At 43.3% G+C, this 19,747-nt stretch overlaps 1 protein-coding gene across 4 annotated transcripts in view; it reads right to left on the reverse strand.

Moving 5' to 3' along the window:
* The window catches only part of LOC120917307 (AP-2 complex subunit alpha-2), a 140,632-nt gene that overhangs the window by 11,043 nt on the left and 109,842 nt on the right, over window positions 1-19,747 (reverse strand). Inside the window, exons 13-19 of one of the 4 annotated variants that reach the window (XM_040328510.1) lie at window positions 18,975-19,206; window positions 17,043-17,213; window positions 14,324-14,461; window positions 10,192-10,358; window positions 8,647-8,724; window positions 4,706-4,788; window positions 2,109-2,198 (exon numbers count right to left, since the gene is read on the reverse strand). In XM_040328510.1, the coding sequence (XP_040184444.1) occupies window positions 2,109-2,198; window positions 4,706-4,788; window positions 8,647-8,724; window positions 10,192-10,358; window positions 14,324-14,461; window positions 17,043-17,213; window positions 18,975-19,206 (959 nt within the window). The remainder of the gene's footprint in view (window positions 1-2,108; window positions 2,199-4,705; window positions 4,789-8,646; window positions 8,725-10,191; window positions 10,359-14,323; window positions 14,462-17,042; window positions 17,214-18,974; window positions 19,207-19,747) is intronic. The other 3 variants (XM_040328512.1, XM_040328511.1, XM_040328513.1) reach the window with 3 other exon arrangements.

A 19,747-nucleotide genomic window follows, 5' to 3' on the forward strand; every position in this document is an offset into this window, starting at 1 on the left:
AAATGTTTTTTTTCCTTTGTCTGAATTTCTCACTTCCTGTTTCTCCTCAGTAAACTGTTCTGGCTGACTAACCCCCAGCCAGAATGGCTCGGATGAATGGGGCAAGCTTACTGAGGAGAAATAGGAAGAGAGAAATTCAGACAAAGAAAAAAAAAAATTTAGAAGGGAAATCTAAGGAAAAGGTAAGTGAACCAATAATGCATTAGCTTAAAGGAACCTATTTAGAAATTAAAAAAAACTAACCTTTACAACCCCTTTAACTTCTTGACCACTGGGCACTTAAGCCCCCTTCCTAACCAGACCAATTTTCAGCTTTCGGTGCTCTCACAATTTGAATGACAATAACTCAGTCATACAACATTGTACCCATCTGAAATTTTTGTCCTTTTTTCCCCACAAATAGAGCTTTCTTTTGGTGGTATTTGATCACCTCTGCGGTTTTTTATTTTTTGCGCTATAAAAGAAAAAACACTGAAAATTCTGTAAAAAAATAAAATTGTGTTTCTGTCATATTAGCAGGTATTGCAGAGTATGGGGGGTATTGCAGAGTATGGGGGGTATTGCAGAGTATGGGGGGTATTGCAGAGTATTGGTGTTATTGCAGAGTATTGCGCAGGGAGGGATGGCTGGATCTGTGACTGCATTTGTCACAGATCCAGCCCACAGCAGCTGCTGCTGCTTCCGCTCTCCCCCCTCTCCTCTCACACTGTACCGATCCCGATCGGTACAGAGAGGAGAGGGAGGAACCGGCGTCATGACATGACGCCGGTTTGTTTACAAGTGATCGCTCCGTCATTTGACGGAGCGATCACGTGGTAAACGGCCGCTATCAGCGGCAATTTACCTCGATCTGTGATGCGCCGGGTCTCACAGATGATTCCGGGGGCGCGCGAGTAAAGGATTCTGGGAGGACGTCACAGGGACGGGACGTCCTCCCAGAATAACTCCACCGCGCTGTAGCAGTAAAATGTCTATGGCGCTGTGGGAAAGTGGTTAATGTGTGTCTTACTGTACGCTATTTGAAAAAGTTGTACTACGTCTGCATATACAATATTTAACTGGAGATCACTTTATAATAAGAAAAGGCAGTGTACCAACTACAATTAGATTCCGCATAAAATGGTGAGAATATCTGCCAGAATATGGCAATTTTTACATTTACTTTTGAACATTCAGAACTCAATATCCTCCTGGTAGAACAAATGTGAGCAGAAGACCAGGTGTCAAAAAATCTTGCAAATCTGAAAAAAATAAATTGCCAGGTTTGGTAGATTGCATTTTAACAAGGAACGGAGGAACCATATCCTTTGAGTGTCTCAGCCAGGGTTCTGCTCAGTGGTGTTCGCCATGTGTGTTGATGAAGAGGGGCGCCGAGTGCTGGAGTGATCTCTGTAATCCGCCCAGGTCTACTAGTCACACTTCTGTTTGGTGGAATGATCGCCTCCTGAAAGATGACCATTAGCCCTGGCCTCTGACATAACATCAAAAAGGTAAACATGACAAATAAAGGGGGTGAAGCTCTCCAACAGGGGCAGGACAGGAATAAAAGAATAAAAAAACTTGACAACCCCCTGCCCCCTCCGCTGGGAGAGAACAATGGCACGGTGGGAGGGATTACCACTGACCATCAAACACATTAATGTTCTGTGAGCTGCAGATGTGAAAATATTTTCAGGGATTTGCAGAGATCTCAAACATTTGACAAGGGTTACGCCAAAGTAAAAAAAAAAAAAAAAAATTTGGGAAAGGCTGCTTTAGACTATAGACTTGAATGCGAACTGGTCTAACCCACCTGGCAATATAAAAGCAGGAATCAGGGAACCCTCAGGAAGAACAAAGTGGGAATACGATTGCCTAAGAGAGGCTGGGGCCAAGAGGTGGGCTCTCAGCGGGCATTACATCAAGGCAGTGGAGAGAAATTCCCACGGGATGTTTTGGAGCTGGACATAAGGAGGGAAGAACAATGTATACATATATACTATACCAGTCCTATAGGATTATTACGCTTTACACAAAATTTTCTGTGCTTTGCACAACCTCTGTTTGCACTGCAAGTAGAGTACCATTACTTGTGCATAAGCACAGCCATTCATTTTTGGAAAGGATATTGGCTTTAAGTTCATCTGAGCAAATTAGTGTTGAAGTGAAGTTCTGGTACTGAGAAGACATCTTGTTGCCATAGAAAATAAACATACGACCTAGAAAAAAAATAAAAAGATCAAGACATGGCTAAAAAAATAAATGCTTAGACTGCCACCTGCAAGCTACAGATGCAACAGCTCTATATTCTTAAGCAAGCAGGCAACTGTGTTAAATTAACCCCTTGCCAACCGCCTCCCATAGGAGTATGGCGGTAGAGTCGTTCTTCTGCACTGGGTCACATACTAGATACGTAGGGGGGGGACTTGGATTGTGACGGGGGAGAGAGATTTGTTCTAGGAGGAGGCTTTTTTTTTTTTTATAAGGGGTGATGTTGTAAGGGGAGATTTATTGTTGGGGGTGAGGGAAGGGGGTGGTCGTTGACGATGCTGTGTTAAAGTGGTTATAAAGCTTTGTTTTTGTAGGAAATAAACATGCCTATACTTACACCTTCTCTGTGGAATGGTTTTGCACTCAGCAGACCCCTCCCCCCCATACTTTTCTTCTGGGGTCTCCCGCCGGCACTCCAGGCCCCCTTTCTTCATCAAGTGCCGATTTCCCTGGGGGCACCTGTGCGTGCTCGCTTCCAAGTCCGGCTGCTGTATTCATTGACACAAACAGCAAGACCTGGCCCAGTCCCCAAATTTGATTGACAGCAGCGGAAGCCAATCGCTCCCGCTGCCATCAATCTGTTTAATTTAGAGGGAGACTGCGGCAGGAGCTGATGCACTCGTGCACATCCCTGGATTGGATGGACTCAGGTAAGGAAAAGTGAGGGGGGGGGGGGTTGCTGCAGCACAGATGTTTTTTCACCTTAAAGTGATACTAAAGCTTTGTGGGTTTTAAAAAACATACTTGCCTCCACTGTGCAGTCAGTTTTGCACAGAGTGGCCCCGATCCTCCTGTTCTGGGGTCGGACTGCGACTCTTGTGGCTCCACCCCGCAATAGCTAACCCCCTCTCTGGGAATTTCTCTTCCGAGGGGGTTACTTTGCGGGCGCGCTCCCATGTCATACACTCGGCATACATAGCCGCCCAGTATATGACTCGGCCCTGCTCCCCCGGTGGCCACGTCATTGGATTTGATTGACAGCAGCTGGAGCCAATGGCTGCACCGCTATCAATCTATCCAATCAATGCCGAGACTCAATGGAGAAGAGGAAGCTGGGGAAGCGCACAGCAGGTGAACGGGCTCAGGTAAGTAAAAAACGGAGGGGTTGGTGGGCCTGTGATTGCCATGTGTTTTTTCAACTTGATGCATAGGATGCATTAAGGTGAAAAAAAAAAACACACAAACCTTTACAACCCCTTTTGTTCCGCCAAATAAAAATATTAAAAGCCAGCAGCTACAAATACTGCAGCTGCTAACTTTTAATATAAGGACACTTACCTGTCCTGGAGTCCAGCGCTGTCCGCAGCAGATGACGAGCGATCGCTCGTCACCCTGCTGCTCCCCCCTCCATCCACGCTGAGGGAAGCAGGAAGTGAAGCGCTGCGGCTTCACTGCCCGGTTCCCTACGGCGCATGCGCGAGTCGCGCCGCGCCCGCCGATTGGCTCCCGCTGTGTGCTGGGAGCCGAGTGTTCCCAGCACACAACGGGGGGGCGACGGGATGTGACGCAATGCCCGTCTTTTGCCCGTGAATGCCGGGCCGGAAGTGGGTGCAAATACCTGTCTTTAGACAGGTATCTGCACCCCCCTCCACCCTGAAAGGTGTCAAATTTGACACCGGAGGGGGGGAGGGTTCCGATGAGCGGGACTTCACTTTAGGGTGGAGAACCGCTTTACAACCACTTTGAGGGGATTGGGGGCGCAAGGAAAGATTTGTGCTAGTAGGGGGTGGAAGGGTATATGTGTGCTAAGAGGGGTGATTTGGGGAGAGAAATTAATTTGAGGTGGGAGGGGGGAAATAAGGGAGCAAAGATTTGTACTGGGAGGGATGATTTTCTCAAAGGCAGACTTGTAATCGCGGGATGAGAAGGAAATTTGTGTTTGGGGAGAATCGGCTTGCAAAGAGAATTTATGCTGAGGGGGTAAACGTGCAGAACAGTGCCTGATTTTTTGGGGAGGAGGGAGGAGGTTTTGCGGACACATAATGCTCATCCACCTTAGTAGGGAGGGCGCAGGTTTGCCATCCAAGTTAATGACATTGTCCTGGCACTGAACCCGAGTCTCTGGATCTACTGACTGTCTGACATGCAGTTTTCTTAATGAAAAAAAAAAACCTATGCTTATGCATTCTTTCAATATATTCAATGCTTCAATCTTTCAGGCCTTTGTCAAGCTTACATCATACTAAAGCAGGAGAAACTTACATTTAAACAACCTTCTAAACCTTTATTCTTGAAACATAAACCAATCGCTATTTTTAAAACATGATCACCCACAAAGGAGAATTAATATAAAAATAACCAACGTCAGTTGCATTGTACGTATTTTGCACACCTGTAGGAGTTGTATTGCTTCCAGTATCGTGTCTGCATTTATATTCCCTGCATTTAGGGGTTATACAGATCTTTGCCGCTTGGATAAACATTTAACAGCTCAGATTGCATTACTAACGCTTACCCAAATTTTGGCGAAACTCAGATTTCAGTCCAATCTGCAGTAGCTGATTCTCGAAGAGGACGCCATTATTTTTGCAGATAAACCTTCAAAATGTAGGACAAAGATAAAATTAATGATCCCTTATTGAGAGGAGAGAAAAAAAAAAAAAAAAAGAGTTCAAAAAAGTTTAACGTTAATGAGGGGTAAAGGAAAAAGTATGACTAAATTTACTAAAGCACTAAAAGGAAAATGGCATTTTGAGAACTAGAACTTCTGCCATCAAGGAAAGGTTCTCTATTGACGGCTATTCTGCAAGCACAAAATGCCACATAGAATGTAAATGACATATGTGTTTCCATTCTAAGTGTTATGACATTGAATTCTGGGAATGACAAAGGCCAGAACAAATAATTTGTCTTATGACGGCAGTTGATTTGAACTAGCAAAATTTCACAAAGTGGACCTGCTTTTGTGTAGCCAATATAATACTACTACAAAAATGATGGCGGTAGACATTGTGCTTTTTTATTATAAAAGTTTGGGAATTTCCAACGGTGCAGCATTAAAGAAAAAAGCCAAACACTATTCCTCTTTAGTGTGTGCACACAACAATTTAGAAACATTGGGAATAGTATATATGTGCCTTATTTAAGATGCCATAGCCTAGATCATGGCAAAAGACTCAACTACCCTTGTGTCTTGCTCTTCATAAACTATTCAGTTCATCAGCAGAATACAGGGGAGGGTAAAAACAAATACTTGTAGTGTGCCAGGTCCTGGACTGCATATTGATTTCAGCAGTTCCTCGTTTTAACTCTGTACATGAATGTTATCCTACTCTACTAACACCACTCAGTCTCCAAACTGCAGCCCAAGGATGTGGCCCTTTGCTAGCCTTTATTCAGTCCTTTTTGGGGCACCATTCCTCCCACTAACACCAAGTGGGGCAAAATTCCTGCCACTGACACAAATGATGGAGCACTATTCTTCCTACTAGTATAGATGGGGTACAAAGCCGCCCACTGACACCAATGATGGGGCAACTCTTCCTCCCACTGACATTAGTGATGGTGCACTAATTTTTTCCACCGACACCAATGATGGGGTACTACTCCTCCTCCTCCGCCTCTTACTGACCACCAACCCCAAGGGCATGTTTATCTCATTTATGTTGGGCCCAGGAATTTTTTTTTTAATCCCACTGGCCACAATCCGTCCCCTCTAAAGTTTGAAGGACGATAAACTGGCCCTTTGTTTGAAATGTTTGGAGACAGCCCTGCTCTATATGAACAATTTCCCGCTCCCACCTTTATTTGAGACCAGAAGATCACAGCATGTCCTCACTTCTTTCCAATCCAATCGTTAACAACTGGGTTGAGCAATGGTTCTCTTGTGTCTCACTCAATTTACCTGCTGGTGTTACAATGGTAAATGCATAGAAAATAAGAACACAGGAGAGTAAACCCTCTATAAAAGCCCCTTTCACACTGGGGCGGGAGCAGCGTCGGCAGTATACACACCGCTAGTTCACCACTCCAAAGATATGGTTAGCTGGACTTTTTTTACCGTCCTGCTAGCACAACGCTCCAGTGTGAAAGCCCTCAGGCTTTAACACTGGAGAAACAGCAGGAGCTGTTTAGGGTCAATTTGCAATAGCGCCTGCAAACCTCTCCAGTGTGAAAGGGGTCTTAGAGTAATACAGAGGCTTACATTGTTGATAAAGTGAGAATGCCCATTGCCAGGCTGTCATACTGACCCTTTGCCTTCAATACTAAAAAGTCACAGACCTGGAACACGTATTGCAGAAAAGGCCATCAACTTTACTTTAGCATTCCTGGTCTGTATCCTCTTTCCAGGTCAGAAAGTATTGGAACCAGAGAGCCAGCATAACAAGACTTTTATTTTAGGAGGTGGTCAGCAAAAGCTATCCCTATATTTTTTCCAAGGTTTGCTTTGAAAACCGAATTTCAGAGATAGAGATATATATATATATATAATCTATCTATCTATCTATATCTCACAAATAAACCTCTATTTGATTGCATCATCTAGTGTATTTTTCCTTAATGCAAGCAATTGAATTTAACATGTTGTTACCTGCCCCTCGCAGTCCAATGTACAGCAAAACTGAGACTGGGAGAAGAAAATACAGCCAGTCAGTTTACTGCAGTGCTAACAAGGGACACGCTTATAGAGAGGACAGAGTACAGAGAGATCTACGCATCAGTCTGCAACTTCTCGTTTTAATGTCCAGTAAGAGATCCAGACTGGCCACTTTTTTGTTCTCCAGTGCCCAAATCCCCCTGTAGGTGGCAGTATAACCCAAATGTTCCTAAACTAACTCCAAACAAAAGGAGTTTACAGGAAGTATAAAATCCTATTTTCATTACCAAGTATTATTTTTACTCCAAAAAAAATAAGGTAATTTGGTTATGCGGTCATGTGCCATACCGATTCCTGTGAGGGTAATTGTATTTATTTTTTTAACGAAATAAGCAAGCACAATGCCTACCTGCCTTGTAATCCTTTGCAGCACTATGACTACTGCAGGTCTACTTTAAGATGCCATTGAGAAGTTAGGGTTAAAAAAAATAAGGTAAAAAGATTGGCGCTCTTTGTGAAGACACAGACCTTACTTTAGTAAATCTACTATAGTCATACATGGCAGCATTTTGAAGATTCAGTAAAATGCTGTAGGAAATACTATTAATACTATAAAAGAAGCATACACAGATTATCTGGCAGGGAGACCACCAGTAGCAGGTTATTTAATCTGATGTGGGCAGTGTCTCTCAGTCAGAACCAGGTTAGATATATGGAAACTAGGGCACTCCTACTGCAATGCATGCAAAAATCAAAGCGCTCCAGGGGGCCCTCTGATACATGGTATTTGTTACATGGGTAGATGGAAGATTTCTGCATGTAACAGTAGTCTGATTAAAGCAGCAGTGTCTACCCAAGGAAAGTCAACATTTGAGGTAAGGAAGAATCAATGAACTACTAGAGCGCCCACCAGCACCCTGGTAATTCAATGAGAACTACAAGCTACAAAGGCTGTCAGCACTTTTAATTCATTCATTTACAGAACTCTGTAAATGACCGACATGGCCGTGTGAGCAGAGCTGTGTTCTTTTCAAATTGTGACAGCGGATGCGGGGAGAAGATCCCCGTCCCACTGTCAAAATTAGAAGGGGGATTGCAGAGAGCCTGCAGGAGCCAAAACATGTTACATGTTCCTCCCTAAACACAGATGGGACATGTAACATGTTCCCAAAGGTGAACTTATCCTTTAAAACAATGGTAAATGGATACGTTAGTGGCAGATATACCCATCTTGGGCACACAGGGTAGACAGACAAGTGGATGAGTACAATTTATATTATTTTTATTTAAATATATAGTAATATGGCCGAAGAGACATTCAAAATTATTGTTTCAAATATTTGTCTTGGCCCCTATAAAAGAACTGCAATTCTTTCCAGGATTAAATATTAGTTACTATGCATTCATAATTATTAGGGGGGCTGCTAGATGGGATATCGCCAGTAAAACTAATGGAGACGAGACCAAGAAACTGCAGGTGCTGGTGAGCCAGATAGGAGGTCCATTTCCTTTTTTAGTTTGCATGCATAGCATTTAGATCTCTGCAATACAGAGCAGCACTCCCTATGAAAGAAATGGCTCAGGTTAAGTATATACACCTTTTTAGGACTAAATACCCTTTATTTTATGATATACATCAACCTAAAACTATAGGGACTAGAAAGCATTTTTCACTTGAAAAGCATTAAATAAGTATAAAAAAACTTTTCCCTAGGCGTTCTGCCCTGCCTATTGTATGAGAGCGCACACTGCTGCTTTAATACCATGGACAACTAGAAATGAGAAGCTAGACTACAGTAGGAAAGGAGGATGGTTAGATAATCCAGATGTGCCTGTCTGATTGGGTTTGGTTTGCTTACTTGTAGTAGGAATCATCTGCATCATGTACAGAAGGGTCTGGCTCCCCAGAAGCCCCTTCTGAGAAAGTTGGAACTTCGCTTTATCGGGCATCGGCGGCAGGTAGAAAGAAAATCAAGGGGAAGAGAGGCAGCAACACGGAGCACCATTAGTTCCCCTAATCCCAGCATGTACACTAATAAAATGCAACTTAGGGGCAGATTCTCGTAGAATCTGTGGCGGCGTAGCGCAAGCCATTTACACTACGCCGCCGCAACTTACTGGAGCAAGTGCCGTATTCTCCAAGCACTTGCTCCGTAATTTGCGACGGCGTAGTATAAATGGCTCAGCGTAAGGCCGCGTAATTCAAAGGGGGCGGCTTGTATTTAAATTAAGCGCGCCCCTGCGCCGATCGAACTGCGCATGCGCCGGGTGTAAAAATAGCCCAGTGCGCATGCTCCAGCTCACGACGGAAAACGTCAATGACGCCGATGTGAGCGTCATTGACGTAAAGTCCTATTCGCGAACGACTTAGGAAAACGACGGAAACGACGGAAAAAGACGACGCTGACCCGACGCCATACTTAACATGGCATACGACGGACCTTCGTAAACGTACCCCTCATATAGCAGTGGTAAGTTTACGCTTACGGAAACGTCGTAAATTCACTGCGTCGACCGCGCGTACTTTCGGGAATCTCGCGTAAATAGCCAATTTGCATAGACGACGGGGAAAACGACGAGGCGACACCTAGCGACGGGAAAAAAAATGCATTTAAGATCTGACAGCGCAAGTCTTACGCCTGTCAGATCTAATAGATATCTATGAGCAACTGATTCTAAGAATCAGTCGCATAGATACGACGGCCCAGATTAGGACTTACGACGGCGCAACGCCGTCGTAAGCCCTTTGAGAATCTGGGCCTTAAAGTGTATGTGTAGGCAAAATCTAAAAATATTTAGCACAGATCTTCATATACATGCCCTCCTCTCAAAGAGATCCAGTGCGACATGGAAAATACCGGATGATCCTTCCAGAAATCCAGTGGACTCCTAACTTTCTGTAGTGAGCAGACAACTCTGCCACTGCTGTACTGAAATCCCAAGCACCGTTGTCTGCCATGACGAGATCTCTGCTGGACATCAACACGTCTCCTTCACCACATCTCCATAACGCTCAGTAGTTTATATTCTCAGCACTCCCATACCAGCTGCCTGCCGTTTCTTCCCCTCTCCTGCCATTTCAGTGCATCAAGGGGCATGATGTTGTCACCCCATTACGGGGAGTTAGGAGCCGACTGTATTTCTAGGAGGATCTGGTATTTAGTACTTGCAGTGTTTTTAAACCGACAGAACACTGGGAACTGTAATGTACTGGAGAACTATGCTGAATAGGTGTTCAGATCTTGACTACATATACACTTTAGTCTGCTTACATTCAGACAAGTATGAAAACATAGCTGTCCCAGGCAAATCTTATGGCAATATTAGGTTATCCAAAAAACATTCTCAATGTACTAGCCTATGAAGTCGTATCTCGCATCCCCCTTTGAGCATTAGCATCCTACCTGGAAAAGTTATCTTCTTCCCCTGTAGTGACAGCAGCAACTGGCAGCGATTGGTCAGCAAAAACATCCACAAGCAGACTATCAGATGAAGCAGCAGGGAGCGCACCTGGGCTGGTCGCCGATGGACCTCCCAGGCCCAAGAGGTCGGCAGAAGGAGAGGGAGTGGACTGTCGAGAAGAAAAGAAGAAAAAAAGAAAGAAAATAAGGTATCAGCATGTATAAAGCACTCAAAAAATACATGGCGACTTTACAGGTGAACATAATGCCATCATTCCTATGCACCATCACGCCAAACACTCTCGTAGCCATGATACATTTTGCAGCACAAGCCTGACAAACATTGCAGATTAGGGACAATCGTAACAGCAAGCCAGTGGGTTGTTGGGGAACAGGACTTGTCACAGGTAACATCTTATTTTGGTGCATAGCATATCAATTAAACTTTCTTAAAGTAATTGTAAACCCGTATCTATACCCAGTGAAGTGATGGCCTCAGGTGGTACACAGATGAAAAATCTTTTTACACAAGTTGTACCTGTTTACAGCCATTCAAAGTACTGAATTTAATAAAGCTTGTCTGAGAGTTCAGAAATAAGGGCAGGGAGGGCTGAAATTGCACTCTGCAGAGCTCAGTGAGAACTCGGAGCTGATTTGAGGAATAGAGCACCAGAGAGAAACGACATTTAGAGCTTTGGAGAGAGATACGTATACACTACAGATATATGTTGTAACGGAACCCCAAATGGGACAGGGGTTAAATCCGTTCACGATATTCCATTCCACCCAAGACAGCGTATCGACACTCCACAATCAGGCAAACGAACACGACCCATAAGACTCCCCTCCTCCTCCTCCCCCTCAAGGGCAAGTGCTTGTTTGGGCCATCATGGAATTCCTTTGATCTTGAAGGTGACTGTGGGCAATGGCACGTTATTGGCCCTGAACAAGGCAAACAGACTGGTTAAAAGTGGAAGCTTCTTTGGTTGCCAAGAAGCGGTTCTATCAGTCACGTGCCTTGGGCTCCAAGCAGAAGCCTATCACCCAGGTCTGTATGAAGAACTGGACGCCAAAGATCTAAAACTGGAGGGAAATCCTCTTTCCAGTGAAGGGGCACCCCGAAAAGGGTAAATAGGGAGAAATGTATTGTCTTCATGGCTGTCAGGATGCAAAAAAATAAATAATTGCAGATGAGTGCGAGTCTGCAGTGTGGTGTCCAGTGGTTTCCGGGGCTGAACTATGGAATTATATATAATTTTTTTTTTATATATATATATATATATGTATATATGTATATGTATATATATATATATATATATATATATATATATATATATATATATATATATATATATATATATATATATATATATATATATATATATATATATATATATATATATATAAATAACACACACACAAACAAAATATATAAAACGCCTCGCTGGCCTGTGACTGCAGTGACATTGCCTCTAAAACAAAAAAAGGCAACAAGATCAACAGCCGTATTGCTGTCGGTGCATCACAATCACCCCCCACCTTCCTTCTCTGGTATGTGGCCTACTCAGAAGAAGTGTGTATGTGAAACTATGGGGGCTAAAATCTGACAAATAGAAATTAAGAACCTTAAAGATCTGTGCAGTCTATAGAGCAGGGTTTCTCAACTGGGGCTCAGTGACACGGCTGTTAAAATAAATACATTGCAACAGTGCACCATTGGGGTTCTATTTTTAAAATATTCATTAGACGAAAGTCAAACACATTTGTGCATGCACTATGAATCGGACATTTCTCTAATAGATTAATGGCTATGATAATCAGTTTTGTCTAGTGGCCAAGAGTTCTTTCAGAAAACTATACTGCATTTTGGCCATTAGATGGAGCTGACGATATATAGGAATTAATCTAGTATTTTAGAAATGACATCCAAAATGTATTGAGCCTCGATCCTTAAATTGAACTTCAATCAATCATTAAAACAAAAAAAACTCTATTTAAGTATTCCTTCTAAAATGCAATCTGTATAAGTACCTGCAAACTTTATAAAGGCTTCCCATAACACCCTGCATACCAAGAAAGGATTTGCCACTATTATGAGCCAATCAGGCCATTTTTCATTGCATAAGGCTCACATCCTATCTTATCTAAGGAACTGGGGACTCAGGGAGAATGCATTAAGGCCTACTGGAAGGGGGGCAATGTTTTTTCACAATCCAACAAGTTGAAAGGAGGGAGAAAAGACAGGAAGCTGTAGAAATTAACTGTCTACATAATGGCATCCTGTAAGCTCTATTGTGTGTTAAATGAAACCACTTAAATAAATGGGTTTTAACAATGTATTTAATGGTTTATCAGCAGCTCTTAAAAAAACTCTATCAAAAACCCTTGTTTAGTATTTTTTTCCTTGGAAGAGTGCATGTGATCAGCAGAGGGCCAATCGGTACTGTCCAGACAGAGAGTCAGGGGTCCTACAGCCTCATAGGACAGTTCAGTGCAGTATGAAAACTCCAAGCTTTAAGCAGGAACTGATAGAAGTCACAAGACTATGCTGTGACTATATACTGCCGATGAGAAAAGGTATTTAGGAGTTTATATTTACTAAAATACCATATATACTCGAGTATAAGCCGAGGCATCTAATTTAAAAAAAAAAAAAAAGGGGAAAACATATCGACTCAAGTATAAGCCTAGGGCAGGGATATGCAATTGGCGGACCTCCAGCTGTTGCAAAACTACAAGTCCCATCGTGCCTCTGGGTGTCATGCTTATGGCTGTCAGAGTCTTGCTATGCCTCATGGGACTTGTAGTTCTGCAACACCTGGAGGTCCGCTAATTGCATATCCCTGGCCTAGGGTGTCCATCTGCATGCCTCACTGTGCCCATGTCTAGACTGACGTTTAAAATGGGAGTCTATGAAAGTGGTGCCCGGCTCTAAAAAAAAAAAAAAAATAATAATATCAGTGCTCCCCAGCAGTAGGTCCCCCCAGACAACAAACTTTGCACACTTGTAGAGGAGAAATTGGGCTACATGTGTGCCAATTTCTACCTGGTATCGGGTCCCCAAAGTCATCGGAGAAATGACCGTCTAACATGGGAGTTTATGGAAGGGGTGCCCGGATTTGAAAAATCAGTGCTCCCCAGCCGTAGGTCCCCCGGACAACAAACTTTGCATACATGTAGAAGGGAGAGTGGGGCTAGTTTGGAGTCCAGGGGACCTACAGCTGGCCGGTACTGGATCCCCAAAGTCTGGGAGACCAGGCGCAAAAAGGTGACTCGAATATAAGCCGAAGGGGGCATTTTCATCACAAAAAAAATGTGCTGAAAAACTCGGCTTATGCTCAAGGAAATACTGCAATTGCATTTCCATGTTCTGTGTACTGTGGGAGACCAGTACAGTTCTCTCTGGTCATACACAGATTTTTTTAATGCACACCAAGCATAAAAATTCCTCCATCTATAGGCTATTGTAGCATAACAGTCAGCACCAGTGGCTATCATTATACCTAAACAAACCGCTGTTTGTCTGAAATGTTTTCGTCTCGCTAGCCGCTTTGATTTTTTAATAGGACGTCGAGTGGGAGAATGCCGACAGGGCCACCCCAAGGAGCAAATTTTGGTCAGTTTATCAGGAACCAGACGAAATTCACACTTTGTATAGCCAGCGCAACAAAACAGGCAAGTGTGAGCTGGTTGACACTGGGGCGACACGTCAGGCGGCTCTGCCGCAGGATGAGTCGCGTCCCATTGAATGAAATGGAACCGTTATAGGAGCGACGTGAGTCGCTCCGACTTAGAAAAAGGTTCCTGTACGACTTGGGGGGCGGCTCGGGGCGACCTACATTGACTTCTATACAGAAGTCGTTTTGCAAATCGCCTCTGAAGACGACTTGCAGAGTCGCCCCCGAAGTTGTGCCACTGCAGTGTGAACCGACTCTGAAAAAACAAATCCTTGACAGAGAGAAAAAAAAAACAAACACACACACACACACACACACACACGTAAACCCCACCATATTAGAACAAAAATGATATGTTAGTTTCATTAACCTCTGGCAAAACAAATATCTTGGCAGCAAGCATCACACAGGAGTGAGTACGTTTAGTACAATTCATATCCTACAAGTGATATAAGAACCTGGCAATTTGAAAGTGCCGCTAAAGGGTAGTTCATTCCAGACTGTGGGTAATGGCTGTTAGATGAGAGGGGTGCCAGGAAAGAAGATGGATGAGGGCGTGCCACAAATATGCTTTGTTCTTCAAGGATAGGATACTGCTGCACAGTCAAAGAGGATAAACAAACACATTAATGCCAGGTATGTACAATTCACACACCTAGCTTACTCCCAGCTTGTACTATAGTGCTAATATACAGCTAGACAGCCTTTCAAATAAGCCAACCAAGTCCCACTCTAAAGCCAGTCATAGATGGACTTATTTTCTTTCCTGCAACCACGGGTGTTCTCCCAGTAGGGGGAGCCGTCCCAGCCAGGAGAACTCAGTGATTATTTGTGCATAAAACTGCAGTGCCAATACATTAAGTGAATAGCCAGTGATATTTGCAAAATCTAAAATGACAAGATTGATTGGAAAAAAAAAAAAAGTGAAATAAATAAAAATGCCTCATGTTATTGATCCAATCATGTAGAAGGTCCAAATTTCAAATCTATCATCTTGTGAACAGAGAATGTATTAAAAGTCCAACACTTTCCCAGGAGAATAAAAAGATAGTTCTTTGGAAAAGAGTGTTCAGAGGTCAGCCTCATCTCCCCATGCAATCAACACTCACCAGAAGGAATGATTGGCGTTGCAGCGGCATCTACGCTAAACAATCCAGCGTCCACCGCAGGTCTAAGAGCATCACCTAATGTCTACCTCTGGGACTCTTCTTGGTGTAGTCAAGATGCAGCAAATAAAGCTCCCCAGAAGCCAGACAAGGTGCTTTCATAGTGTAGTATTTAAAACATTTGTTACCCCAACATTTCATCTTCCTGATATGTGCCTGCTGTACCATGTACTTATATAAGGAAGTATGCTCTTCTCTTTGTATTGCCTCCTTAATGTGCAATCCCTTGTATTCCTACCAGTTCCTCTGCTTTCCTATTAAAAACTAACCACACTAAGCAGGAGAGCATACTGTGGTCAGCTCTCTAGCTGTATTAGGATGCTCCGTATGCCCTCCTCCAATTATCCAACTTGTCCTGACAGACCCCCACTGCACAGCCGTTCACTGGCAAGCTCAGTGTACTGCTGCTTCTCCTCCCCCAGCACTTATGCAGCTGAAAACAGGGAATATTATCCCTTATTAAAAAAAAGGGGGAAAAAAGAATTAGGGCGCTCTCACACAGGCGGACCGTATGTCCGCTTTTTCATTCATTCATCCATCCATGTACGGATGAAAAAGGGACATACATTGGTCCCTAAGATTGCGAGTGTCAGCGGATGAACACGGATGGACACCCGATCTTACTCAGTTCCGCAATCCTCCAATTCTGCAGACAGAGAATCGTGTTCATCCGATCCCCCCCCATAGGGGAGAGCGGAGATCTGACAGCGCGGTCCCTGCACAGTGTGCGGGGACTGCCCTGCCATCCGGCGGGTCAGCGGGGATCAACGGAGCGATCCTCACTGAGCAAGTGGAGGTTCACGGGGCGGATCATCACGGATCCGTCCCGTGTGAAAGAGGCCTTAATGTTATTTTTTTTATCTATACAAGAAGCTTTTGCCTTTTATTTCTAGTTTAAACTGAATGGGTTGTTTTACAATGTGGTCTTTTACAATCACTTTAATATGAAGCAATACTACACTATCAAAGCACCTTGTCTGGCTCCTGGTGATCTTTATCTGCTGCAGCTTGGCTACACCAAAAGGTGTCCCAGAGGTTGACACTGGGTGAAGCTCTTAGACCTGTGATGGACACTGGGTTATCTTTTGGCGCTGATGCCGCTGTAAAGGTGGTCATTCCGTCTGGTGAGTGTTGATTGCATGGGGAGGTGAGGCTGACCTCTGAACACTCTTATCCAAAGGACTGTCTTTTCATTCACCTGGGAAGGTGTTGGACTTTCTTTTTATACATTCTCTGTTCACAAGATGATAGATTTGGAACTTGGACATTCTGCACGATTGCACTTGCAGCATTGGCTGGATTAATTTTTTTTTTTATGTTTCACTTTTCTTTTTTTTAGTAATATTGTCATTTAAGATTTTGCAAATATCACTCGCTATTCACTTAATGTATTGGCTTTGCAATTTTATACACTTACTTTTTGAGTTGGCTCTACTACACATTGGTGAAAGCTGCCATTTATCCTAGCAATCATACCACAAAGCAGAAAACTGCTATTAGTATTTTTGTCAACAGTGATTGCTATACTGTAGCCACTGGAAATAAATCGCATGAAAAATCCGACAATCGCCTGTCCATAGATGGTTTGAATCTCGGCCGTTCACTGCTGAACCGGCCGAGATTTGAAAGGTCTATGGCCGGCTTAAAATTAGCCTGCACTGACACCAGTGGGAGTCTCTTCCTACCACGACTGCGTATTATGTTGCACTGGATCACTCATCATTCGAGTAACAGTATTTCTAAGCGATTGACACTTTAACTGAATGCTGTGTAAAGCATTTTAAATGTTTATTACCTAAGGAGAGACTTTGCGATAGGTAAAAATGACAAGGGCAGTACAATGCCATCAGGGCTTAGATAGCTGGTAGGTTGCTGTCTGCACTTGCCCCAACAAACCAAACAAAAAAAAAAACAAAAAAAACTATTTCATACACAACATTCAGACTAGCTGGAATTCTATATTGCATCAGAAAGTCAATATGTGCATAAACCTCGCTAAATAGTGACATACCGCTGTGCTAACAGGGGCGGGCTCAGTGCCCCCATTCACATCAGAGCTGTTTTTCTCCTTCTTTGTGTCTTCCAGGTCAGTGACTGTGCTGGGACCCTTCTTTTTCTTCAGCTTGGCCAGGATGGAGGACTCCCGTTCAGGAAAAGGCGGCATCTCCTCCAACACAGTAGCCTTAAAAGCAGAAAATGTTTACATTTTATCATCATTTAAAAAAAAAAAAAAAAACAACACAGCAATGCCTTAAAATGCAGTTATGGTTAAAATTAGGTAGCCTAGGTCCCTAGGTGGTCATCAAAACCAGTGAACGTCCCTTCGCTGAGTTTTGATGTAAAATAAAAACAAACATTTGGGCTTAATCTTTTTTCCTTGCTATTGGCCATCAAATGTTGAAACACTATAGTACTAGGAAGATAAGGGACAATAAAATGTCCTCCACCGTTTTTGAAGTGAACATGATCTGTAAAGCAGTACACCTACACTTACCTTTCCGGTGGCATGTTTTGAAATGAGAAAAAAAAAAAAAAAAAAAATCTGCGCAGCACTATAGATCCAACAAATATTGTGCAAAAAAATGGCGACACTTGTGTGGCCACTCACAGCATCCATCTACAAACAAACACTGAGCACCATCTAGTGCTCTCTGCTTTGTACTATTTTTATTCTTTGAGAAATCATTTCAACACACATGCATAAGTGTTTGCTTTATCTGCACTTTAAACGTGCATGTCACAATATGAAACAGAATTATTTTGCGGTTTCATACAGTCCCTTATAGTTTGCTGCTCCATATTGCATTTTTCTTTTGCATAGTATTTGTTAGATCGCTGCTTTGATAGGTCTTGAAATGCCCCACTTTACTGCTCATTTGCCAAGGCAGGTATACAGTGGAAATTGGGGTAGTTCTGGCACAAACTGTAGTTCAAATGATGCCAGAAAACCCAAGTCTGTGATAATATAATGGGTGTGGATCAAAGGAAGCACAAACCATGGAAGATGGATGAGGATTTCCAGGGGTGAGGAAGAAAAAGGTCCATAACTCCGATAGCCGAAGCACGCTCCAAAACATATAGAAAAAGGGTGAAGAAAGAGGCGCCTTCTAAGTATGAACTGTAGAAACTTTATGGTATAAAAAATAAAAACAAACACTCAAAATTAGGTTAAAAACAATCAGCACAAGAAAAGTCCTGTAGCGATGTGTCTCCTTACTCGTTGGTTCAACCGGCTATGTCACTCAGGAATCCATAGGGAGCCATCCGCCGGCTCTGTATACTCTGTGGCTCAGATGGTAATATGCAGAGGAGAGGTCTGAGGCGCTTGTGGAACGCAGCGGCGTACGACGTCACCGGAAGTGTTCCAATACCATTTCTGAGCCTGTGCACTGTCGGTCGGAAGGACAAGCACGCTCCTTTGTCAGCGCTTGCAGGACTTTCCTTGTGCTGATTGTTTTTAACCTCAATGCGAGTGCTTTTATTTATTGTACCATAAAATTTCTAGTTTATATTTAGAAGGCGCCTCTTTCTTTACCCTTATACGGCAGGAATACACACACTTCTGGGTGTAATTACTTGCTCCGCCCACTGCACTGTATTACCTTTTGCCCACCTGCACATCACTACAGATTGTAAAGGCAGATGGGAGAACACACTGCATGTAGCAGGTAGGGACCCCGAAAGGGCGGGTAGCAAGTGATGGGCCACCAGTGCATGCCAGAAAGTTAAGTGAAGATGTACTTCTTTACAGGCAGGTCCTTGGATAAGGGTCACTTTAATGCAGTAAAAATCTAGTGTATACTAAATGTCAGCACAGGGTTAGTTTATTCATTTTTTAAGAGAACTGCAATCACATAAAAAAACATTCCCACCTAAACATAAAATGAATTAAACTGCAAACATGTCAGTCTTTATTACGCAAGAATTCTCCCCATGGACATACCAAGATGTCATTACTGGCAATTGAGCTCAGGCGCAGATATTCTACAGCTCTCTGCTGAAGCTCCACATCGGCATTTCTGAGCTGGCTGTCACTTCGTAGCACGTCTTGGATGGTGGGTTTAATCTCGGGGAAGAGGTTAATAAACTTTATGTAGGCCGAGAGCAGCAGAGCCCTGGTAGGCACGCTGCAAAGATGGAACTTAGAATGTAACAAGTTAAACTGGATCAAAGGGCTGTAGAGAAAAGACAAAAGAGAAAAAAAAAAAAAGGATCAACCCAACATACACCATATGGAATGTAATCGTAATCACAACTAAAATGTAAATAATCAATTGGATATACCCCATCACGTGTAAGGTAATGAAATTGCACCATAGCTTTATAGCAAGGTTTTACTGCAATACCATTAACATAAGGGTAAATACATAGGGCCAGATTCACATATAACTGCGGCGGCGTAACGTATCGTCTATACATTACACCGCCGTAAGTTTTCAGCGCAAGTGCCTGATTCACCAAGCACTTGCGTGTAAACTTATGGCGGTGTAACGTAAAGGCGTCCGGCGCAAGCCCGCCTTATTCAAATGGGGCGTATACCATTTAAATTAGGTGCGCTCCCATGCCGGACGTACTGCGCATGCTCCGTTTTTAAATTCCAGCTTTGCGCGAAGTGACGTCATTTTTTTTGAACGGCGACGTGCGTAACATACTTTCGTATTCCCGGACGTCTTGCGCAAATAAAAAATAAAAAATTGAAATTCGACCCGGGAACGA

The sequence above is a fragment of the Rana temporaria genome, chromosome 11 (genome assembly GCF_905171775.1).
Source record: "Rana temporaria chromosome 11, aRanTem1.1, whole genome shotgun sequence".
Lineage (NCBI taxonomy): Eukaryota > Metazoa > Chordata > Amphibia > Anura > Ranidae > Rana > Rana temporaria.